The 26,394-nt window shown below is 50.5% G+C and overlaps 1 protein-coding gene across 2 annotated transcripts in view; it reads right to left on the reverse strand.

Moving 5' to 3' along the window:
• Nucleotides 1-26,134, reverse strand: part of Phf21b (PHD finger protein 21B) — a 71,241-nt gene extending 45,107 nt beyond the window's left edge. Inside the window, exons 1-2 of one of the 2 annotated variants that reach the window (XM_051160129.1) lie at nt 25,179-25,782; nt 24,928-24,993 (exon numbers count right to left, since the gene is read on the reverse strand). In XM_051160129.1, coding sequence (XP_051016086.1) covers nt 24,928-24,993; nt 25,179-25,370 — 258 coding nt within the window. In that variant the 5' untranslated portion in view covers nt 25,371-25,782. Of the gene's footprint in view, nt 1-24,927; nt 24,994-25,178; nt 25,783-25,841 lie in introns of those variants that run through there. The other variant, XM_051160130.1, reaches the window with a different exon arrangement.
• Nucleotides 26,135-26,394: the final 260 nt, after the last annotated feature.

Raw genomic sequence — 26,394 nt, forward strand, 5'->3', positions numbered from 1 at the left:
GATGTTCACACCTGCAGGCATGCTTTATAGATGTACACACATTGTACTTTATGCTGGAGATCAGAATGTTAAAATGTGTAACTTTTGAAAATAACAATAACCAAATTAAAGGAAGCTGGGAGCCTCAGAACAAGAGGCCAGTGATGCTCTCTAGAGTCACTGGCGTGAGTTTGCTGAAAAGCTGAAGAAGCTAGCTACAGCCTGCCATCACAGGCAATGACAGCAACAACCGACAACGCACTCAGGAAGAGATGCACATGCGCACGCTGGACCACTCTGGTCTACTCTGGCTGACCATATCAGCTCCCCACGTTTATTCCATCCAGAGCCCAGTCTATTGTACAGGAGTGCCCACATGGAAGGTTCTTCCTCACTTGTTGCCCCACATGTCAATCCATTCTGAACACGGCCACGGCATCATGGACAGACACACCCAGAGGCGTGCTTTACTCCCCCTCTTAGGTGACTCTCAATCCACTGGAGTTGACAAACCAGATTACTATCATAGCTTCTAAAATCTAAAGCTTCTAAAACTTAGCTTCTTAAGTTCAGGTAAAATCTGCATTTCATCGGCTTTTTACAAACGCACCATTAAGTGACACTTAGCACCCACCCTGTTGTACAACCCCTTCCCTCTCCTTAGTCCATGAAAGAGGGACTTGACGCCTCCTCTCTGCAGGATGTTTGCACATCTGACTCTGTAGGGAAAACTAGAAATTCTGGGGAGGCAAGTACGGGGGTCCTATTCATTGTTTGGGGCTAAGGACACCTCGTTGAGGTAAATTAATGTGTGAAGATGTGGTCATGTAGGTTGACCCAGATACATTTCCAGCACCACCACACATCTAAAAAATGTAACCTCAGGCTGGAGCTGCACCGAGAGACACAGCACAGACCTCTTCTCAGAAGGTGAACTTTAGTGCACATGAGCAATAGGGTTTGGAGGGGACCATGTTCTGATAAAGATCTGTAAAGACATGAGAGCAAGGCTGGGGAATGGCCGTGGATAAAGTGCTTGGTTCACAAGCATGAGGACCTGATTTCAGATCCTTGGGACACCCAGAAGCTGGCAAGAGAGGAGGCTGAATGGAGAATCCCCAGAAGTTCACAGTCAGACCAGTGTACAAACTAATAAACAACAATAAGTCCCAACTCAAACAAGGTAGATGAGACCCAAGCTGTCCTCTGACCTCCACGTGTATACCATGGCAGCCTCACGTGCGTGCACTCTCTCTCTCTCCCTCTCCTCAATACTCTCACACACACACACACACACAGAGAGAGAGAGAGAGAGAGAGAGAGAGAGAGAGAGAGAGAGAGAGAAGAGTACAAAGGAAGCCCCAGTCATTGATGGTGCTAATTCAGGGTTAGCTTGGAAGCTGGAAGTTCCACAGGCGCATCCCCCCTCCATCTCCCTACACACCATGAAGTCACCTCACACACAGGTATAAAGCGCTGCACCTGAGTCTCTCCAAAGTGACTAATTAGCTTTTACTCAGTCTTGACCATAATTGGTCCAGGGTCGGCCACCCCAGGGAGCCCAGACACTTCACGAGGGGACTGTGCCCTCTCAGGTTAACCCAGGACCAGGAACCAACATCTGCCACCCTGCACTGAGCTCTGAGTCATCAGCACGGCTAATTAGCACTAATTGTAATATCGTTTCTGTCTCGTGGCTAATACATTTAGACTTGCTAATCAAATCAAACCATTCCACCTTGCTTTCTGCCTTCGAGTAAACATTTCTGCAAAATGAGAAATAAACAACTCCTGGGCTTTGTTGGCTTCTCAGAGCTACTGTCTGTAGACATGGGTGGGGGTGGGAGTGGGGGTAGTTAGGGACCGAATATAAGGTACCCTGCTGCTTCTCTCTGGGACCAAGGGAATAAAAGGAATCTGAGAAAGCACAGGCTTGGTTGTCCAATCAGGTTGAGAAAGAAAGAGAGAGAGAGACCTGGAACCTAGAAGGGAGAAAGAAGGGAGGAAAGAAAAGAGGAGGAAGGGACAGAGGTAGGAGGAAGGAAGGTGAGGAGCTGGCCTGGCTTGACTGTTAAACAAACACCTTTGTCACTTCCAGCATCTTTGGAGACACTTCTCCAGCAGCCTGTGGTAAGGCTAGTAGCTCCTTAGAAACCCCCCTTCTCTCACCTGCCTCCTCTGTTTGGCTGAGCTTGCTGAGGGCAGGCCCTAGGTCTCCAGATCTGGGTTTGCCAGCACCTCACCCTGAACCTAGCCTGTAGCAAGTGTACTATAGAACATCCCCCCACCCCCAGCAGCAAACACACAGCCTAAGGATTAGGCTAATGTTGCAGAGCAGGGAACCAAGAGTCAAAGCCACCAGGTGATTGCCTGGCCGTTCTGATCAGCACAGAGTGGAACTGGCTCAGAACGAGTGTTTGCTGGGCCTGGTCCACACCTGTGCTCTTTCTGGAGTCGGGGGGGGGGGGCGGGCGAGACGGACACGACACTGTCATCCCAGTGGCCACACACAACACTCCCCCAGGAACTGATAGGAAAACAGCTAATGACAGCAGTACCTAGGGCACTCTGTTCAAGGACGGAAGGGAGTGATTCTGAGAATTCTAGAAAGGAGATTGACAAAAAGGTGACCATGAATGCAATTTAGTATAAATGGGACCGGTTACCATGGCAATCTCACTATAGAAATGACTCGCCTTACATACTACCCCACTGCCCAGGAAGGGCTATGCTGCCCCCGGGGAAACGTCAGAACTCCCACATGGCACCTGGCTGTTCTGTATCTTGACAAACACCAAGCACTCAATCACCATTTTAGAGACAGCAGGAGTGTGGACTTAACCTGGTTCTGTCAGATGTGACCTAGACAACATCAGTTTGCATTGTGCGTTTGTGGTTCTACCCAGAGAACCCCAGCAGTGTCTGGCCATGGCCCACCTCACGGCAGAAGTGGGTAAATGAGTTTGACAATAGGACAACAAGATGAGAGCAAGCTCTGAGCACCAGCTGTAGGCACAGGTCACCACCACCTTCTGCGAGCCCTCAACACTGGAGCTGCTGAACAAATTTCACAGATGAGGAAGCTGAGGCTGGAAGTTCAATTACACCAAGGGGTACAGGACTCCCAGCCGAATCTGGACCTCACCAAGCCCGTGTGTTCCTAACTCCTCTACAGGACCACACAGCTTGGCTTGTCCTGCAAGGCTCTCCAACCCAGCATCTCGCGGCTACTTGCCCAGCAACGACCACAGGGTTCGTATACAAACTAAGACAAGGGAAGGCGTCCCACATCAGATAAAGCTGTCAATTGTCATTAATTTCAGATTTTGTTTCAGGGAATTATCGCTAGCAAGGCTTAGAGAAGGCATTGGAAATTGGATTTTTTTTTAATGTAGTGGTCACTGTTCATCTTTTAAGGGGCTCATTAGAGATAAGTTACAGAGTAGCAGGATTAGTGAGGATGAAGGCCCAGGGGCTGATGGGAGCATCTACGAATGAAACAGCAACCGAACTGTGATAGATTGGAGCCAGCAGCACTCCAAGACAAAGTCCAGGGAACAACATAAAACTGGAGATGGACAGAGTTGTGTGCACAGGCAAATGGGGCGAGGATGGGTCTGAAAAACCTACAATGGGGAAAAGGGATTGGCTTCTCACACCCAGCAATTGGCTGTGAAGTTAGCCAGTACAGCGGCCCTCAAGGAAATCTGGCCATCCCTAGGTCCTGAGCTCCGGACACATGCTGGTGCAGGCAGGGCACACACTGTAAAGGCTCCTTAGTGGAAACTGAGCAAAGACTGAGAGGAGGAGCCCCTTCCTCAGAGCCAGGAGGCAAGAGTAGAAGAGCACACACAGGGTCCATCCCACCAAACAGACCACGGGGTGGTAAGAGGGACCTGATAGAGAGTCTTGTTCTCTCTCTCCTCTCTCTCTCTCTCTCTCTCTCTCTCTCTCTCTCTCTCTCTCTCTCTCTCTTTCTGTGTGTGTGTGTGTGTGTGTGTGTGACTGAGGACTGAACCTAGGGGTCCTCATTCACGCTAGACAAGCCTCTCCCATCCCTAAGCTATATTCTCAGACATTTTGTGTGTAAACTTTAAACTCCCTTTTAAAAAGAAAAAAAGAAAAGAAATAGTCTAAAATCTAGTCTAAGAAAAGCCCAAACAGAAACACTCAAACAGTAACCACTTGAGACCAAATTGAAACCAATGTTTGCCTCCTGCTATGGATCCATTAGGTAAAATCAAGTGTAGTCAGGGGCCAGTAAAGGGACTTGCTGCCACACCAGACAATTTCAGTCTAATTTTCACGTGGTGGGAAGATAGAGCTAATGCCCACAAGTTGCCCTATGACCTCCACATGCCCTATGACCTCCACATGCAAGCCATGGCACACACATACATACAATCAATCAATCAACCAATCAATCAAAAAAACAATGTATCACGTGTCTAGCTTTGCTACACAACCCCTGTGGCTTTGCCACGGTCTGAGGAGAAGAAATGCAGTGAGGAAAAGAACACACAGAAGTGATTAAAATTTAGATTTTCAGAAATTTGTCATTCAAACATCCCAGGCTGTTTAACAAATAATCTACAAAGAAAAGACAGCAGGCACGAGAGTGATTCAGGCGGTAACAGCACACACTGCACAAGCTCAAGGACCCGAGTTCAGATCCCCAGTTCCCATGTAAGAGTCAGCTGTGGTTCCACGCTCATACACACACCTGCAAACCCACTGCTGGGGTTGGGAAGAGACTAGAGGGTTGAGATGGCTTGCTAGCCAGAGAGCCTAGCTGAAAAATGATGTGCTCTGACCTCTGAGATTGCACTAATGGATGCACACACATCACTCAAATGTAAATACATGTATACACATCACACATATGTATACATATGTACATATGTCACACATGTATCACAGACATGTACACAAAAAAAGAAAAAGAGGGCACAGGAATGGATAAGGAACCTTAGGTTAAGAGAGATTTAAAGACACCAGTTGTTTAATAGTGTCCTGGGTACTTTTAATATCAGCTTGATATAAGCTAGAGTCATTTAAAAGGATGAAACATCAACGGAGAAAATGTCTCCATAAGGTCCTTTATAAGGCATTTTCTTTTCTTTTTTCTTTCCTTCTTTCTTTCTTTCTTTTTCTTTGTGTAGCCTTGGCTGTCCTGGACTCACTTTGTAGACCAGGCTGGCCTTGATCTCACAGCGATCCATCTGCCTCTGCCTCTGCCTCTGCCTCCTGAGCGCTGGGATTAAAGGCATGCACCACCATGCTTGGCATAAGGCATTTTCTTAATAAGTGACTGATGGGGGAAGGCCCAGCCCATTGCAAGTGGTAACACTCCTGGGCTGGTGGTCCTGGGTTCAATAAGAAAGCAGGCTGAGCAAGCCATGGAGAGTAAGGCAGAAAGCAGCACTCCTCCATGGCCTCTGCATCAGCTCCTGCCTCTAGGTGCAGCTTGAGTTCCCGTCCCCGCTGCCTTTGATGATGAACTGTCATACGGAACTGTGAGTGAAATTAGCCCCTTTCCTCCTCAAGTTGCCTATGGACATGGTGTTTTATCACAATAGTGACTCTAACTAAGACAAATAGGATCAGACTAAACTATCTGGTCTAGAAATATACTTTGGGGTAAGAAAACACTGTTTAGAAAAAAAATTAAGAAAAGCAGTTAATACAAAAGACAGGACAGTTTCCTCAGCAGTGGCTGGGAGTCATTTTGTGGGAGGCTTTTAGTGTTGTTGACAGAATTCCAGTTCTTGGCATAGGTGCTATTTGTAAGATGCTTCATTAGGCCATCCATCAGGTTTTTATGGTATTCTGTATCTATGAGTTAGCTTACAATAAAAAGATTATTTTAACTTGTAAAAAAAACCCAGTGCATCTTGAACCATAATAAAACACTAACATCTGCAGGGGAATTAGCGCTGTGAAACTATTATTGGTTCTATTTTACAGACAGGGAAACTGAGGCTTAAGAGCATCCATGCCTCACTTAGGTGGGTGAGGAGGTCCAAGGCTCTAACTGAGCCTGTGGTGGCTGTTCTTGGTCGTCACCTTGACTCATCTAGACTTATCTAAAAGCTAAGCAGCTGGGCACACCTGTGAGGGATTTTTTTCTTCATTAAATCATTTGAAGTGGGAAGACCCATTTTTAAATCAGATCCTTTGAGGTGGGAAGATCCACCTTTAATCTGGCCTTTCTGCTGTCGCCCTATATAGAGGGCATGGAAGAAAGAGCTTGCCCTCTTTGCCTGCTTGTCTTAGCTCTCCCTGGAAAGTCTGTTCCTTCACTGTCACCAGAGCCTACTTCTTCAGGATTCCAGCTTTTACTGAAGACCAGCTGAGACATCCAGACCCATAGACTAAACAACTACCGGATTCTTGGACCTTTCACTGGTAGACAACCGTTGTTAGACTAGCTGAACCACAGCTTGTAAGCCATTCTAATAAATCCCCTTTCTACACATAGAGGGATTCATTCCATCAGCTCCGTTCCTCTCAGAAGCCTGACTAATACAGGACTCCTTATCTGTCTGTGAATCTCCTCAATCATTCTCTGACATTAGTAAAGCATGACTGCCATCGCTTTGATGATAATCATCTCTCCATAATCATCATTATCAGTATCACCATCATCACTATCATCACCACCATCTTCCATCACTCATCACCACCACGCCATCCTCTCCATCATTCATCATCATCATCATCACCATTGTTATCATGATCATCTCCATCATCAGCATCATCACCAGAGTCCTCGCCATCATTAACATGATCACCATCTCCATCACACATCACCATCATCACTATAATCACCATCTCCATCAATCACCTACCAATCGTCATCACCATTATCATCACTACCACCATCATCATCTCTATCAATCCTCATCACCACCACCACCATCTCCGGCAATCAACGTCATCTGCCATAAATCATTATTACCATCATCACACCACCATCTCCATCAATTATCACCATCATCACCATCATCACCACAATCACCATCTCCATCAATCACCTACCAATCATCATCACCATTAACATCACTACCATCATCATCATCTCTATCAATCCTCATCTCCATCAATCATCATCACCACCACCACCATCTCCAGCAATCATTGTCATCTGCCGTAAATCATCATTACCATCATCACACCACCATTTCCATCAATTATCACCATCATCATCACATCCCATCCCATCAATCATCATTACCTCCATCAATCATCATCACCACCACCATCATCATCAGTCACCATCATTGCCTCCCACAACCATCACCACCATCTCCATCAATCGTCACCATCACCTCCCATCAGTCATCACCACCACCATCATCCTCACCTCCCATCAGTCATCACCACCACCATCATCCTCACCTTCCATCAATCATCTCCATCACTACGATCCCCATCAGTCATCACTTGATTAGAATCTATCCCTTTGACATCCCTGTCATCTCTTTCATCACAATAATCACCACTGCCAACTTCCCAAGAAGAGAAGACCCAACAAAGGTTGGGAAAGCAAAACCAACTATATCTTTCCAGTTTTTTAGGTGTCCAGACTGTCCACCTCAACCAGAGCCAGAGTTCTCAAACTTCAGAGGTACCAGGATCTTGTGGATGGCATGTAACACACAGAGCCCTAGATCTAATGGTGAAGACCCTGACCTCTATGGGCGGAGAGGCACCAGGCACTTGTATAGGTAGATAGATGTGGGCAGGCAGTCAAGCCTGCTGTGATGGAGATGGTGGTGGCAACATTGAGGAACCTGTGTGAAGCATGTATGCCCGTCATGGACAGCATACCTCAGTTAATCTAGGACTACTTGTTCTCAGGAGTAATGGTGGAAGTTCCCAGCACACCTTGTATTTGCTTATGAGCTCCTACATTTTGTTCCATGATTTACCAACCTAATCTTTACTAAGAGCTTTATTTATTTATTTTTTTAGACAGATCACACGGACATACACCTTATTAGGCCAGGTGGTGGTGCACACCTTTGATCTCAGCACTTGGGAAGCAGAGGCAGATGGATCTCTGTAAGTTCAAGGCCAGCCTGGTCTACAGAGTGAGTCTCAGACAGCCAGGGCTACACAGAGAAAGTCTGTCTTGAAAGGAAAAAAAAAGATACACTTTATTGCTGCTATTTCCATTTAGAACCTCGTCATTTTCCATGGTCACCAAGTGCAGGCAGAAGAGGGACACACAGAATCTCGGCACCCAAGACACTGAGGTGGGTGCTTAGTGAGGTGGGATGTGATGGCCATCAGAGGACAGGGGAAACACTGTGTGTGTTAAAACACAGTGCTTGGTGGAATTTCAAGTTCCCTTGTCATTAGTTCTGTGTGGCTTTTGTGAGATTCCCCTCTGGAAGCATGGCATTCCTCCCTGTTAGGCATCAACCCCAGAGAGGTTACGAATTATAAAGTGTTTCCTTTTCCTTTACAGACACACAACAGCACTGCATCCTCAAGGACATAAAGTATATGCAATGGTGGTCCCCAAGCCCTTCCCCTACAACAAAAGACTGTGCTTCCTGCTTACACTTTATTTCATTGACAGGACACTGAAGTTCTAAGTGGGATTTGCCATCAAGTGGCAAAGCTAAGACTGGCAAGCTCCAGCACCCAGGGTTTAAGTCCCTAGTATAAAAGACTTCAGTGTGATGACTTTCCTGCTAATGCGGAGAATCCCATTTCCTCATGAAGGGCTTAACATGGGGAGAAGGGACCTGTTGTCACTGCCTCCACCAAGGCAACCACTATCAGTAGTAATACAACAGTACAAGCACTGTCAAACTGACATTATTATTATTACTACCAGAAAATCACCGTCACAGTCATCACCATTCTTATTATCACCATAAAGGTCACCATCATCATCAGTGGCACTCTCATGGTCACCACCACCAGCATCACCATCATGGTCACCACACCAGCACAGTCTCTACCACTGTCATAGTCACCACCAGCATCACCATCATGGTCACCACACCAGCACAGTCTCTACCACTGTCATAGTCACCACCAGCATCACCATCATGGTCACCACACCAGCACAGTCTCTACCACTGTCATAGTCATCACCAGCATCACCATCATGGTCACCACACCAGCACAGTCTCTACCACTGTCATAGTCACCACCAGCATCACCATCATGCTGTCATCAGCATCATGATCACCACTATCAGATGAACCCAGAGTTCCCTTCACGAGGAGATGATCTAGGATCTATCTGGGTCTTCATGTATGGCCTGGGCCCATATATATATATATATATATATCACCATCTTGGGGTGAAAGTTCAGTGACCCCTCAGGTATTTGGTGACTCTAACAAGCGGTCCACAGTGTGTCAGGAGACGCTGCTGAAGAACCTGGGGCCAGACTGTGAAAGGACCCATCTGTTTACTGCAACCACCTGCTAGATTTTATTCCTCAGGCCACAGCTTCTGAACTGAAGCCGACTGCCTCCCCACGAAGGCTGAGGGCAGGTGTGCAGGGTTCCAGAAGCCCATGTAAGCCTGCAACAGAAACTTTTCCAGTCCCACATGTGCACTCGGATGAGAAGTCAAGCAAGCAAACATCTGGAGCAACTGTCCTCGGCAACCAAGATGGTGAGAGCATTTGGCATGTGGGGGGGGGGGGTCAAGCTTTAGAATAAACAACATTGTAACAACGCAGAAGACACATGCTGGGGAGGGGGAGCCACTTAAGCTGCTGGGCTTTCCCACATGAGCTCTGCTGTGAGATGAAGAAGGGCAGCTGCAGAAGCAGGAAAAATAAATAGAGGGTAAAGTTAGCAGGATGAAAATGTAAGGACCAATGGGAAACTGGAGGCAATGGAGGCCTGTGCAGCCAACAGCAGAGGGAAATAGCCAGGAGATGGGAGCAAAGACCACATCACTCACTCCAGAAGCCACCTGTGCCAGGCTCTGCCACACCCACCATGTATCCTCCCACCTCCAATCCTACAAGGCTTGATGATCCCACTTCACAGACTGAGCACTCAGAGCATGACTCAGGTCCAAGAGCGAGCTCAGGCTCACATAATCCATAAGGTTTAGGGATAGAATGTTAAGAGCTGATGTCACGGAGAACTGGTGACGGCTCAAGAATCCCCAGGTCCTCTGATCCCTGAACACAAGTGCCCACCACTTGTCACCATCCCAGTCTTTTCCCTGTTTACAGAAGAAATGTCTACAGATGTACCAGCAGTGTGTACACAGCGCCTCTCAATGGTGTGCAGGGATGTCAGCCCTAGCCTCGGCTTCTAAGGAAGTTTCACAAACATTAGCCAAGTCCTCCAGGGGCTCCTGCCTGGTCATCCCCACCACTGGCTCCTTCTGTGAAAGGGAACTCACACCTCCAACGGCAAGCTGCTCCATGCCCAGAGGAGTCTGGTGTGAGAGGAGCACACCTTTTCCTCAGGTTGGTAAATCCGGTTCTTGCATCTTTTATGAGCTACGGGTTGACTGCTGGTAGAGAGAGAGGGGGAGACTCACCAGCCCTCAACCTTGGCATTTTTCTCACGAGATGTTCCATTAGGTTAACACTCAGGATGGTGCCTGCCACCTTAAGACATTGCTAAACAAATGTAACTGTTTTAATGAATGAGAGTGTTCAGGGGAACCAATCGCCCACACCTGTGATGAACATGCAAGTGGGAGAGAAAGGAACAAATGACATAATTTAAAGTCTAAATAAACACCACAGCTGGTCGACACTTTGAACACCCACATTCTTAATGTCAGGGTGGACACCCAGTGGGATGTCACTGCACTGTCATCAGACATCAGTGCACTTGGAGGAAGTATGTCCATGTCTCCATGTCACCATGTCCCCAAGACAAAGACTTGCTAGGGGCTAGGGAAGCTGTTCAGGAGACAACCACTCCCTGGCAAACAATAATATCAAAGTCATGGTTCCCTTGATCGCAACACTGAATCAGATGAGCAGTGGCTACAGCCAGACTATCTCCAGAGAATAACCAAGTTAGTACTTCAGGCTACTCTCAGGACCTCTGCCCTGCTCAATTTATCTCGGAGGCACCCCCAAAGACAGAAAGGAGGGCCTTGGATACCACAGACTTGACAGCCACCGAAAGAGTCAGATGATGACACAAAGGGGTCTATACACAGGAAAATCTTACTTTGCCTTTAAAAAGAAGGAATGTCTTTAATCCCAGCACTTGGAAGGTAGAGGCAGGCGGATCTCTGTGAGTTCAAGGCCAGCCTGGTCTACAAAGCAAGTCCAGGACAGCCAGGACTACAAAAGAAAAAAAAAATAAAGAAGAAGGGGCTGGAGAGATGGTTTAGAGGTTAAGGGCACTGACTGCTCTTCCAGAGGTCCTGAGTTCAATTCCCAGCAACCACATGGTGGCTCACAACCATCTCTAATATGATCTGATGCCCTCTTTTAGAGAGAAGAAGGAGGAGGAGGAAGAGGAGGAAGAAGAAGAAGAAATTTTACTGAGAGGAGGTAGTGCACACCTTTAATCCCAGCACTTGGGAGGCAGAGGCAGGTGGGAACTCTGTGAGTTCAAGGCCAGTACAGTCTACAGAGCAAGTTCCTGGACAGCTAGGGATACACAGAGAAACTCTGTCTCAAAACAAACAAACAAACAAACAAACAAAACCCCAAAAAAACAAAAAGTAGAACAAAACAATAAACAAATAAACAAACAAAAAGAAGGAAATTCCCATTCCTGTTTGCACACGGACAGGCCTGGATGGCACCGAACTGCATAAAATAATTCAACGTGTGGTTCTTTATCTGAAGCCCCCTAAAGAAGTCAAACTAAGATGCAGAAGGTGGTTGAATGGGAGCTGTAGGGTGCTGGGAGGAGCGAGTGAAAAGCTGTTAAGTGCTGACAGAGTTTCGGCTCTTAGCAGATTTGGGAGCTCTGGAGATGGGTAGTATCAGTCACACAACAGTCTGAATGGGCTTGAGTTGCTGCGCCACCTATCCATCAACAGTGAGGTGGTCTTACATCGCCTACACTGTGTCACAATAAACAGTTTCAAATCTTGGGTTTTCTGCGAAGTAGGTAATAAAGCTTGTGAGAGCAAGGCAGAAACTTCTGCAATCCGCTGTTCCCTGCCCAGCTCCCTTGCCCTGGGATGGACCTTGGGCAGGCTCCCACCACTTGGAACTTTCAGGAGTAAAACAGAAAGAATGGTACCACCGACCTGCCCAGGAGGAGCCAAGCACTAGAGACCCAAAGCTGTTGCCTAAAACACAGGAGGCCTGAGCCAACGTACCTGCCTGCTCCGTCAGCCCTGCTACACTGTCACTCTCACTTGGTTCTGACATCTGCCCTCCAGCAGGCCCTGGGTTGTCCCTCAATCAGGACAATGGGTGAAGGCTGCATAGGAGAAACAGAAGCCCCAAGCGGGGTGCTGCTGGAGATGCGTGACAATGACAGCAGCAGTCAGGGTAAAGCCAGGCCACTGCTCTTCTGCCAGGGTCAGTGCAAGCCCTGGCATCCCCTTCTCCTAGCAGATGAGGGTATGCCTAACCTATAACCCATAGATGTGCCAGGCTGAGGTGACACCCATGGTTCAGGTCTACCTGGAACCTTGGACTATAACCTTAACCAGAAATAGGGCCTTTGAACCTCACTTTGTTGAGGTCATCCTAGGACAGAGTGGCCTCTACACCCAAAAGACTGGTGTCCTCATATGAAGAAGAAGGCAAAATGGCACAATGAAACAAATCTGTGGCTATGTGTAAGGAGCAACAGGCTGGGGCTATAGCTCCATTCACACATAGAGAGCTTGCCTGCCATGTACAAAACCTTGGATCACTCAATCCCTAACATGGAATTTGAGGCCAGCCTGGGCTTCATGAGACCCTTTCTCAAAAAACAAAAACACAAACCAAAAGAAGGAAAGAATGACAGAAAGCACTGAAGAGATAACACAGCCTGTGAAGACGCAAGCAGAGGTCTCTGAAAAAACTCAGTTGTGTAGATACACTAATTTCAGGCTTTGGGTGTCCAGAGTCATTAGCTATGCTCACTGTTGTTTCAAGCCCCAAACTGTATCCATACAATCGATACCCAGGAAATGCACAGCTGAGGAATAGAAGAGGGTAATTGGATGAAGTCTCCGGGATCCAGCAGCCCCAGTCCAGCCCTGAGCAGCCCTTGTTCCTACCCTGGAGGCTCCGTCTATCAACCCCTCTACGATGACTCCCCACTTACAGGCTGCTGCTACTGCTGCTACTGCTGCTGCTGCTGCTGCTGCTGCTGCTGCTGCTGAGCCATGAGTTGCACACACACCCTCTTTCACTGTCATCTCCAAATCAGTGTGATTGTAAGAATGAAGCACACATAAGAATACTCCAGCCCAGGAAGCATAAGAGAATCCACAAGGCAGTGTGCATCACGTGTGGGACCCCAGCTGGGCAAGGGCTGCACACCTTGCCAGGTCAGGCCACCACTCCTCTGTGCAGCAGTCCCAGGCTAGAGAGTCCCACCCCCAGGCACCCCCATAGCATGTTTATCTTTTTTATTGATTAAACAAAGCCTAAAAGAGACAGACAGAGCCTTGGGAAAGCACGGGAGGGGCGCACACACACACACACACACACACACATTCTTCTCTTGAGTCACCAGGGCTGGGCCATGAAGGGGTGAGGGATAAATTACTACGCAAGTCCAGGCGCACTGGGATGTAATAAAATGTGTTGCTAAGATACAAGTACCAAGGAAGTTCATTAAAGGCTGCTTTAACCCTGCTGCCAGACTCTTCCTCCTTCCAAGGTGGCTTATTTGGTGCCGTCCCTTGTGTTTATAATTAGATCCACAGTGTGAGAGGCCTGTGCTGCCCATTCATGTCCACTCAGCAGAATGCATTAATAAAATAACTTAGATATGCTGACCTGGGCCTCAGTGTTGGGGTAGAGCTGCAGGTCTATTTTACTTAAAAAGCCTCACTCACTGATCTAAATGGCTAACACCCTGAGGAACCTCAATGGCTCTGTGGTTACGCAATCTCTCTGGCTACGCTGTGCTCAGCTCTGCTCAGCTGTACTCTCCTCGTTGGGCTCTCATACGGGGACCGCAGAACAGTTACACCTGGGAAGCTCAGACACACCACAGCCTCCAAACACCTTAGAGTCTCACGTTTGCAGTCACAGTGGGTCAGCCCTCGTGTTCTCTTAAGTAGCCACCATGAGATGCTACCACGGGACAAGAGGTTGAGGGAGAGAAGTCATGACTAGGCTGTGACTCGGCCCAGTGGAGCTACCAGAGGGTTGACCCAGAGGAAGAAACCAGATCTTGTCTGATAGATCAAGCGGCTGCCTACCCCAGCGAGGCTCTGGATGAGGACAGCCAGTCCTTAGGGGTTTCTCCCAGGTCTGTTTGGAAGCCTGCTTCCAATGCACCGACTGACACATCAGGCACCTTCACTACGCACTCACAGAGCAGAGTATATGAGACCATGTCACAGGCCCAAGGGACTATGCTGAGGTGTTCCCTCCCATCTGAAGTCTGGGAACCCAGGTTGCCATTTGGCCAGAATCTCCAGAATCTCCCCGCCAGGGAGAAGCACCTGGCCTTGGCCACAGTTAACAGTCATGGCCTCTTCTCCTCTAGGGTGGAGTGTGGCTTGACAGCACAAGTCCCCCACAAGCTCTTCTCGAAATGGTGTCAATCCTGACCCCAGCATGCAGGGCTAGGGGCTGACTTAAAACAGGAAGGAGAGCCTGGCGTGGTGGCGCATGCCTTTAATCACAGCACTCAGGGAGGCAGAGGCAGGCGGATCGCTGTGAGTTCGAGGCCAGCCTGGTCTACAAAGTGAGTCCAGGACAGCCAAGGCTACACAGAAAAACCCTGTATCTAAAAAACCAATCAATCAATCAATCAACCAATCAATAAATGGGGGATGGGAAGGGAGTAGCACAGCAGAGAGGCATCCAGCCCTACCTCAGCTCTCCTCTTTACACTCACTTGTCCTCTGGCCATATTCCTGACCCTGCTCTACTTGACCAGAGTGCCTTCCCGTCCCTTAATTGTCATGTTTCACTTGTGTTTGACTATCACCTGCCTGAGGCTGGCAGCACCACCTGTCCTTGTCCTGTCACCATGTTGACCCAACACTGTCCCGCACAAGCTAAATGTCAGCGTGTTCAGGAGCCATGGCTACTGCAGCCTTACCCCTGCCCACACACTCGAGAGTGTGTGCCCCTGAACACCCACCCACACTCACAAAGATCAGGAGCACACCAGAGAATATGCAAAAAGGGCTTAAGACATGGAGAGCTGTCACCCCAGTGTGCTTCCAGTCCCCAGTGCTCAACGCTCTGCGCCTCAGCTTTAAGAAACCAGCTATGGTGGCTCTCTGAACACCTTTCAAAGTGCCCACATTTGCCATGATGCCTGCAGCTGTGACAACCTTACACCATGACCACACCAGTGGCTAGCATGTGCCTTTTCTTTCTTGGCCAAAACAGATTGGAGGGCACAGGTGTGTGTGTATGTGTGTGTGTGTGTGTGTGTGTGTGTGTGTGTGTGTGTGTATGCCACAGTATGAGCAGATGGACCTCTCACCTAGCAGCAGCTTGCCCTGGCACACATGTCACCACCAAGCAGCATCATTAAATCTAGGTGTGCAACACTCCACTGATTACAGGTATGCTGCCCGTCACCTGATAAGCTGTATCTCACGGTTTTAGGCCGGAGTGTCCGATATGTCTTTTAATGACACTCTGCAGTTTGTTTATATGTGTAGATTGTCTGTCTACCCAAATGACATGAGATTACTGCCCTCTTCCTCCCTTCCTACTCTCCTATTCCATCCCTGGCCTGTCCCTTTCCAGGGGGCAGAAAGCCTCCTTCAGCTTGTCCCAGTGACAGCTTACTGAGATCTCCAGGCAAAGCCATCTCACCAGACCCCCATCCCTCACCTACTGCTGCCATCTCTTAAGACTTTGCTACACCCATTGAGGGATGAGAGAGCAGGCATTATGTCCTCCAGTGGCCTCACTGGTTTTCTGCTTCTAGCACCTCTACTCAGGGAGCTTACCCTCTCACAGGCCCGCTGTAGACCTCTATGCCCAAGTGTAGACTCTAAATGCAGCATGGTGTGTGCATAGGCTGGACGACAAACAGGGACACAGGAGCTAAGGCAACCAGCCTTCACCTACAGTGCTGGAACTAATCTAAGCCAACGAGCTTCACACACAACTCTAGATGGAAAACAGGGGCCCTGCCCAAGCTGCCCACTTCTTATTTGTGTGGTTTGGAAGTCTGCTGCCACCAGGCATCTAAGAATCACTTTAGAGCCATGAGTGCATCACCTGGGGACCCTTTCTTGGTGACCCTGTTGTCAGTCAAATACAAGGACATCCTACACAGGACCTACTATCTGGAAGCAGCAGCTTCTAGCAGAAATAAATATAGGACCCCCTTCCTTTTGGTCACAATGTAGCAGGTGACGATTACACCTTCCAGTTAGTTCTGCCCCCTAGACACAGACCCCAGGCCCATTCTTACCCATGGCCTCAGTTTCTCCTTTGTGAGAGGATGTGTCCTCCAACATTTCCCCTTTGGTACTCACATCTGATACATTCAGCCATATCCCACTGGCCGTTTCTGGCAGATGCTGGGAGACACCCTTATCTACCAATTCCCAAGTCTAGCATCCAACTCCAGCTGTGCTCACAGGAGTATAAAGACTTAGAGCATCTCTAAGTTGCTAGCCGGATGGTGGTGGTACATTTCTTTGATTCTAGCACTCAGGAGGCATAAGCAGACAAATGTCTGAGTTCGAGGCCAAGCTAGTCTACACATTGAGTCCCAGGTCAGCCGGGGGCTACATAGTAAGACTGTATCAAAAGAAGACAGGAGGGAAGGGGAGGGAAGGGGAGGGAAGGGGAGGGAAGGGGAGGGAAGGGGAGGGGAGGGGAGAAGACACATCAGTGTCTGCATTCTCAGGGCTGTCAGCTCTCTGTCCCTTGCTACGTTGTTAACAAAGCAACAAGTGTACTTGGGAGGCAGAGGCAAGCAGATCGACATGAGTTCAAGGTCAGCCTAATCTACGAAGCGAGTCCAGGACAGCCAAGGCTAAACAGAGAGACCCTGTCTCGAAAACCCACCCCAAAAACAAAACAAAAACAACTCCCTCCAAAAAACAACAAAACAAAACAAACAAAATAAAACCCAAAGCAACAGTGAGAACAGCTCCTCCTTTCAACTGCCCTGCCGCAGTCTGGGAACCAGGCCTAGCATGTGAGACACTGGCCTTCACCCACCCTTCGGACCCCACTTCGAGACCTACAACAGCTGCTTTTTCAGGCTGAGGGTTTGACTACCTCCAGGACACCCCAACCTCCTCCACATCCCTGTGGATGCTTCATTTCCTCGTCTTCAACAGGACTAGGGCCAAGCCCCGTCCCCCAAAAGCACAACCCAGGTGAGAGCTAAGGCAAGGCTGCCTGTTATTGACCATCAGAAGGAACCAGAAAGAAGCTGCCAGAAAGAAGCTGCATCAGCAATTTCTCCCACATTGGAGACACTAGACCCACAATGATAACCACAAGAAAACATTCTTAAGGAAGTATGCTTGTCCCTTTAGAGAATAGAGGTTATTTCAAAATTAGAGGAGTCAGCCCACCTTAAAGCAGAGCAACATGTCAGTTGTCATCAAAAAGAAAAACCCAAACCCTGCAGAGAAGAGCTCAGGCCAGGGCTGCACAAGCACAGTCGGATGTTAGCAGCAGGCACTGTAAGGGCTCATCAATAGGTCCAGGGGCTGTCCACTCCAGTCCTGCTGGCCGGGCCTCCCAACCCAACCTGCCACATGCTCCCTATCTGAGACTCTAGGACTTTCTCTGTCCGTGGACAAGTCCTATCGTGACCAGCAGAATAATCTCTGACTGGTGGGAAACTGTGCCCAACTCATGATCTCCATTTTTTTTTACCTGACTTTCTCTCCAGACTACACACACACACACACACACACCTATCACCCCATGCAGCCAGTAGTCAACACCCAGAGCGTCTCCACTTACTAATGTGTGACTCCACATACCACTCAACACTGAGTGGGACAAAAGAGGGTTCCAAGGCTGAAGCTGATTTACAGATCTGCTCAGTCTGAAAACGTGTGACATAGACCTTTACTACCCGCCTCTTAAAGACACATGAGAGCCTTCTGAGAAAAGAAAGGTAGGGGAGAGCCAGAGGGACTGCCACACACCCTAGGAGGCCTCTGGAGCCCTCCCCACAGGTGACCAGAGACCCTGCTCTGCATCAAGAGCCTCACGGCCAAGGATCCTCAGAATGAGTGACACCTCCAAGCAGAGCACCCCCTCACGTGCACAAGCAAAATAAAAAGACTGAGGGACAAAGGCGTCAGACAGAGACCTGCTCCATCGCAGGGTGAAGCTCATAGCCAGCAGCTCTTCTAATGAGGCATCGAGGGATTACCAAAGTTATTATCAGCATCATCTCATTGAAAAAAGTCAGGCTTAATTGAAATCAACTGCATAGTTCTGACAGCAGGTGCTTTTGAGAGGCGAAAATATCAAAGTGAACTCTCTAGATGAATTGAAAAGGGTGCCACCACCAGCAGTCACCATCCCCAGGGATGGTGAGTGCATGACACCTCCCATAGAAAAGGTACACTTCTGGAACAGTCTATAGACCTGCTGGTACATCTGGTTTCCTTCAGGAGGCTGAAAGCCAGGTCCAGTGGAGAATCTCAGAGCAGTCCTGTCACTCAGTCAAAGTTTTCCTTGACTTTGGGGTTCCTGTGAAACTTTCCCAACTCTTGTCTCACTTCCTCCCGACCGCCCGGTGGGGGTGGGGTCGGGGGAGTGGGGTCTCATCCTTGCCCATGGAAGGCAAACAAACGCAAAGAGGCAGAATGGCTTATTGAAGGTGGCCTGGCCAGAGCAGGCCCTGGGACTTGAGGATTTGAGGAGCGAGGTAAGTTTCTATGCATCTTGTCATATCCAAGAGTGCTGAACATGTCCCCCCAGAGGATGCCGATGCCACAGGCAATTCCATTCTCCATGAGTTTCCCTTCTCTTATCTGTTCAGCAGAGAAGACTGGCCAGTCCAACTGAACCCAAGATCCAAGAACACCCTGAGTATCAGATAGGAAGGTGTTTGCCTGAGAGCCCATGTGACAGCCATTTTAGGCACAGGCAGTACAGTAAGGCCCTGTGCATGTGTCTCCACCTTCTTCACCAGTGCAAACTCAACTCAACCCAGAGAGAGCTCACTGCTTCCTCGGCTACTGAGAACTGAGTGTCTTGAGTCAAAACCTCACTGGGCTTCGAGGAACAGGTAGGCACACCTACCTTCCCAGCTACTGATGAGAATACTCGTCAGTAGAGGCCATACGGAGGTCCTCCACATCCCCAGCACTGGGCAGGAGCCCTTCACACACCTGTGGGATCGGTTGACTGGAGCGTTTACAGCAGAGGCCCACCATGCTCTTCCAACTGCAAGAACCAAGTTCAGAAACAAGGAGACTGGTACATTCACTCTGTCAGAGAAAGGCATTAATCTATAGTGTGTGTGTGTGTGTGTGTGTCTGTCTGTCTGTCTGTCTGTCTGTCTGCCTGTGCACATATACCCATACAAAACAAGCAGCTGAACATGCCCCAGGACTCACAATGATTGAACCCCCAAATTAGGATAGGCAACTAAGAGTTAGAAGATGAAGTCTATAGCCAGGACTATATAGTTAGATCTTGTCTCAAAAACATTAAAAGCAAATGGAAATTCTCCTTTATCCCTGAAATGCCATTTCAGAGAATGAGAGTGACACTTAATTTCCTGATCTCAAAGACCCATGGGGCTGGAGAGCTGGCTCAGCAATTAGGAGTGCTCGCTGCTCTTCCTTAAGGACCTGAGTTCATCTGGGCACCCATGTTCCCTCTCACTCCAGCTTCGGGGTATCCTATGTCCCCTTCTGGCTCCAACAGGCATCTATACACATGTGTCACACACATACAACCCACTCAGGGGACATGGGGGTGGGTGGAGAGCTGAAGAGTTGGCTCAGCAGTTAAGAGCATTTGCTATTCTTCCAAAGGACCTGGGCTCAGATTTCAGCTCCCGTGTTGCACAGTTCACAACCACCTGTGACTTCCCTCCTCCCTGGGGTTTAACTGCCAGGAAGACCACCAGCACCCTACCTCCTACTCACAAGGTTTACTCGGGCCACCAGCCCTACCTAGCTACATCTGAGTTCTGAGGACAGACACCTTCCAGAAGTTCTTCAAAACTCCGCTATCCACACCCCACCTTGACATGTTTCCAGAGAGTGGGTCTCCCTCTTTTCTCGGACCACTCGTTTCTAAGACTTTAAAAAATCTACCATTCACTGTGTGCTTACCCCTGGAAACATCAGATCATCACTGCTATTTCCTCCCCACCCTGAGACAAACATAGGGCGGCGGCTCCCTCCCTATGGAGCTTACAGCTTAAGAAAGAAAACCATGCAAGAGGAAGCCAGTGAACAGACAGACAGCCATCCCCATAGGCAAGGGTGTGCTTGGGGCACAGAAAAACTGCAAAGGAGCGACCAAACTGTCCTGTACTAAGTGTGGGAGTTGGAAGAGGTGGACAACTCCTTCAGAGAATGAACAGTAGGGGGCACCCTAGGGTTCCATTAGGAGCAAAAGTGGACCACTGAAGGTTTTGAGGCCCAAGAGTACTGTGATCATAGCCCAAGTTATATAAGTCACTATGATGAACGTACTAGGAAGGGCTGGGCAGATTCCTGCTAGCAGGTAGGACACACATGCCCATCAACAGGTGAACGGTTAAGCAAAATGTACTGTATCCACTTCCAACATGGAGGTATGGAGGGAAAGGGACCAAGTGTGAGCACAGACGAAACATGCATAATTACAGCTGCATTCATAAGAAAGTCCAAACCAGGCAGCTCTCAGACAGAAAAGCAGAAGTGGCACGGGGCCAGGGAGAAGGCAGTGCCTAGCTTCCAGGGGATGAAAGTGCTCGCTAACAGGCCCGTAGCAATGACCCAGGGCCTGCGATGTAGGAAAAGCATCAAACTTCCTGTAGGTGATTAGGATAAGAGACACACAAGAAAAAAAAAAAAAAAAAAAAAAAAAGAGAGAGACACACAAGAGAAAAGGCTTCTGAAATCTTCCAGGAGAGAACAGCCCTGAGGAGATCCACTGGGAGAAAGCTGCTCTGTGGGAGAGCTCAGGTGGGAGGGAGCATAGATCCAAGCACTTGCAGGGGCTGCTGTCCAAGTGCTTTCCTGCAGAATAAATCACAGACCCTTTCTCACTGCTATCTTCTCTTTAGTGTGTAACCATCCTGTTTCAACACAGCCCTGCATTCTTGCTTGGAAGGAGATTGAAGCTGACCTTTCTGGAGCACAAAGCTCGGGGGTGGGGGTGGGGGGTAAAGCCCCTTCAGCCTCCCGTCTTGTGGTGAGTGCCCTCAGAATCAACCAGCACACGGACTCAGGTGTTGAGCCTCTCTGGTGTCTGACCTAGAGAGTGAGTCAAGACATGACTCAGGGCCCTGGGCACCTGCTACATATTTCCTTTCAAGAAGACAGATTTTTATCGCCACGCTTGAAGACAGCCCCCTCCGATTGCACAGTCCATAAAATTAATAGATCAGGTGTTGCCCCAGACCCCAAGTTCACCTCCAGAATCTCTCTGGCCAGACCACAGGAACTCCACCTGCAGCTCAGACAGAGGCCCTGCTAACCCTGCTCAGGCTGGACTGAGGGAAGTTGGGTCAGGTAAGGCCACCATTAGCTTTAAAAGGCTGTACAGAACTCCAAAGGAGTGGCAAGAGGCTCCAATATTTATGACATGCCTGTTATGTACACAAAGTGCTTCTTGCTTGACAATGCAGATTAAAATGTTACTGCATCTCAGCATGTGCTGAGTAAAAAAAAAAAAAAAAAAAAAAAAAAACACCGGGGCAGCTAATAGAGACTTCACACAGCATGCCTGGAGTTCGCCCTCCTCCAGGTCCAAGACCCACATGGCAGGCTACCTGTTCTTTGGGGTCGCCTTCACACCTTCCCTCCTTCTCTTGGGGAGGAGGACATGAATGCCTCTTGAAAAACACAAGGTAGGTAAACATGTACTTTGTATTTAACCCCAAGACCTTCCAATGATGGAAAAAAAAACCGTAAGCAGAATTTCTCTCCCTTCTTTGAGCAAGCCACTTCTAGGAGTCCTTTCAAACGTGTCTTTATTTCTCAGAGTAACTAAGAAGCAAAACATTCCAGTGCCAAGGGCAATAGCGGGGAATTGCAGGAGGGACACTGTCTGGCCATTACCCTACTGCTACTTTGTGTCTAACAGAGGAAGTTAACAGGCCAGATGTCCCCTCACTACGTAGTTCATCTCCTACCTGTGAACTTTCCATTGAAACTGAACCCTTTTATTTCATATTCCAAGGGGCCCCCCCGCATAGGAAAATATCTCTGGAAGTGGAAAGGCTAAGATTTTCTCCAAGTAACTCTATGGAGAGACTGTACCTTTAAATTCTTCCTTGAATTAAAATACACACGATACTACACCTGACTTATAAAAATTTTCACCCTCACTCCTGCAGTGCAACTCCTCCTGGGCAAGTTTTGGGGTATCCACGACGATCTCATTCAAAACTCTGACTGGATTTTTAGTGGCCTCTGACCTTGTAAATCCAACTGCCCCTAGCAAACTGCCAATCACCTCGAAGTCCCCTGCCGCCCCCGCCCCCCGCCCCACAGAGGACAGCGCGGAATGTTAAAACCACCAGCTCATTGCATAGGTGAACTCGGAGAGCCCGCTGCAGCCAGCGTGGGAGAGACAGGCAACTCTATTAGCATGCTGAACCGTGCCTCGGGGAGCCCCCTCCTCTCCCTCTTTTATGAGCCCTTGTTATATAAAGGCCACAAAGAGAAACGGAAAAGCAGACTTGCAGTCGCAAACACAAGTTCCTACGGCCAGGCCAAACCCTGGCTGCCTACCAGACGTTATTTTTAGGCATCTAAACGAGAGACATTTTTAAAAGGCCAGAGAACAAAAGTTTTTCTGGCTTCCTTTCTTTATTTTAAAGCACTCACACAAAAAGATGGAGGCACTGTGCATTTGCAGGCAATACTCCCGAGTTTAAATTTAAAGGCAAAGACGTCCTGGGGGTAGGAGGACTCCTTCCCCAGCCCCCAAGCGGCAGCTTCTACCTTCAAACAGGATTTTTTCAAAGATTTCTTTTATGGTCTTATCTAAATTCTGGCATGCAAGATAATAAATAACTATTCAGTTACTATGAAAAAATTTAAAGCCCTGAAATAGTTGCCACTATACCGAGGAAACGATCGCACGTAAGCTCGGAAAGAACCACTTCAGATAGTGTAACTACTGCCAAGAAGGGCCCACATAAAAGAGACATTGTTGCAAGGAAAGGCTCCTAGCACTGGCTTTTCCCTTTTAAATCTTCTACTCCGAGCCTAACACTCCACAACTTCGCGTTTTACCCAGGCTATCTCATGGTTCCAGGTTTTCTAAAAAAAATTTTTTTAAGTATCTGGTTTAATTCTACACACTGATTAAACATCTTTGTGCTTTCAGGAAAAGGGTCTTCCAACCCCTCCCCCTCCAAAAATGGCATCGAAGCAATCAAAATGGTAATGCCGGGCCTGGGTCCCCTCCCCCCGCGAACTCCCCGACTTCGCCGGGGCCGCGCGCAGGCCCCCCTCCGGCGGGAATGGAAGCTTCCACTCGTGGACGGGGGCGCGCAGCTGGGGGGTTGGGGGGGTTGGGGGGCGAGCTCCGACAGAAAGGGGCCAATGCTTGACTTCCCCGCTTATGGTCCAGCTAGGCGCCCCCTCTGCTCCTACGCGCCCCCCTCCCACCACTTTGCAACTTTAAAGACTCAGCCTGGAGCACAGACCTACGAGCCAATGTGTCTTCCCAGGGGACTGCGGGCTACCGGCCGCTGAGGAGGCGGGGGAGCCCGTGGGCTGGGGGAGGGGAGTCGGCCGGGCGGGGGTCCCCGGGATGCCCTAGTCCGAAGCGGGCGGCAGCATTCCGAAGGAAGCAAGAGCAATGCCCGTACGCGGGCGGAGAGTGGGGGGAGGGAGGGGCGCGCCCCCGCCCGCCGCCTCGGAGACCCGGGTGCACCATTGGCTGTATTGCTCAAAGTTCTCGGCCGGCGGCGCGCAGGGGCGGGGGCGCGCTCGGAGGGGGAGGGGCTCGGGGGCGCGCAGCCGGCCGGGCTCTGGCGGCGGCATCTGTTCGTGGTGCTGAAACCCAGAGCGCTGAGCTCAGCGCAACTAACTCACAATGGACAACTTTTCCTCGCCGAGGGGGCGGCGGGCGCGCACCCCCATGGCTGGAGCTCCTCGCAGGTCCCCATATCCCCTTTCAGGCACAAACATCCAAGTTGGGGCAGAACTGGGGGGTCCCGGGGCGCCTTTCTTTTGTTCCCCGGGAGCTGGCGTCAGGTTCCGATAAAAAGTGAGGCCGGCCGGATGGTCCGGAAGGGGCCGGCTGGGAGAAGGATTACCAAACCAGGCCGGCCGTGACACGAGGCTTCCAAGGAGTTTGGGGTGCAGGCCCGAATTGCCGCCCCCTTGCGTCCCCCTCCCACCGCAGCAGGGATCAGGGGATGCCGAGGCCGGGGAATGTCCACGTTCCCAAAACATGTCCACCGCTCAAGATGGACGCCGGCCCGGCGCCTCGGAGGTACAGAGCGGATCTTTTGGCGGCCGCCCGAGCCTCGCGCACCCCTCAGCCGCCGCCAACCAGCTCTTTCTATCAAGAAAGGGAGGACGACAACTTTGAGAAACGCAGCCAGACCCCCAAGGGAGTCGGTGCGTGTGGCGTCCGCGCGGGTACTTTTTAGGGTGCTTCTAAAGTGCCCGGCGACCCTCCGTGGGCCCCGGTCCTCTGTGGGGGACAGGCTCCCTCCTTACTTGTTTGTCGCTGAGCGCTGCGATCCGTGGCTGCCTTTCGTGGAGCTGCTTCTTGAGGTCGCCGTTCTACGGAGACACAGAGAAGTGGGCTTAGCCTGGCCGCCCGGGAAGCGGGGGGAACAGGCGAGCCCCGAGCCCTCAACCCCCACCAACCAACGCCGAGTGGGCCAGGCCATCCGCAGCACGTCCCAACTTTCCGGGGCCGCTTCCCGTACACCGGCGACCGTGCAATGTCGCGCGGAGCCGCTTACCTGTGGCTGCCGCCTCATTGGGGCAGCTCCCGGGGCGGGGCGGGGGCCGAGGCCACCCGGCGGCGCGCCCCGAGCCGTGCAAGTTTGCAGGCCAGGGTGCGGGTACGAGTGAGTGTGAGAGTGTGTGCCGGGGGAGGGGGGACGAACAAAGAGCCAAGTAAACACGGCGAGTCCGTGTCGAGCAAAGCTCATAAATATTCAAGTCGCGTCCTAATCTCCCCAACACACACACGCGCACGCCGCAAAAACGTTCGGGCACCGGCCGCCACGCCGCCTCTCGCCAAAACTACTTTTGCTAAGAGTGAGGGTCGGTGGCAGGTTGGGCCAGAGCCGGAGGTTGGGAGCGGGCCTGTCATGCACCCCGTTCCCAAGACAGTTCTAGAAGGGTCCCCTTTCTCGGTGCCAGAGTTGTGCAAACGGGGCGGCGACGAAGACGCCGCGCTGGGGTCCCACGAGCCCTGGACCTGGAAACAGTGCAGGATTGCCGGGGTGCGAGGGGGAGAGGGAGACCCAAGGGTACATCCCAGCCCCGGGACATACTTCCAGGAGGGAGCCTACTTCCAGCATCCCTGCGATCAAGAGTTAGATACGCAGCTCGGGTCCCTCTGGCCTCCACTCCCCAGGTCACTGCTGCGCCCCGGCCCAGGTTCCCGGACCACCTACCTGGTGGCGCGTAAGTTCCACCGCTAGCGCCTCGGACCGGCTTTGCAGCTCCATCTTCGCAACTTGGGCAGCACTTTGCGCTCACTTTGGCCTGAGCTCCCGGGAAGTTGTGCGGCTCCGCAGAGACCAGACCGAAAGAGCTCGGATCCGGCGTCCCGGCACTAGGGGACACGAGTCCCCTTCTTCACCGCCGATTGGAAAGGGGGCTGACGATGGGGGAAGAAAGGGGAGCTGGCGCCCAACTCTTCCGGCTGCTGCTAACTTGCGCCGGGTGCCCGGGCTGCCCGCGCCGCCCGGCGCATGGCCCCCCGGCGCCGGGAGCCCCGCGCAGCCCCCTAGCGCGCGCCCTGCTGCCGCCCGCGCCAGCTGACCGCTGGCAGGGACTATATTTCCTCCGGCGCGCGCGCCTGGATCTCGCTGGGGCCGTGGCAAAGTTGTGCCTCGGCACGATGCTAATTCGGCAGTGCCCGGATGGAGCGGGCCGGGGCGGCAGGGGGCGGTGCCGGGAACCCGCCACCCGCCCCGCCCCGCCCCGCCGGCGCTTGCGCACTGC

Source organism: Acomys russatus, chromosome 17, assembly GCF_903995435.1.
Source record: "Acomys russatus chromosome 17, mAcoRus1.1, whole genome shotgun sequence".
Classification (NCBI taxonomy): Eukaryota; Metazoa; Chordata; class Mammalia; order Rodentia; family Muridae; genus Acomys; species Acomys russatus.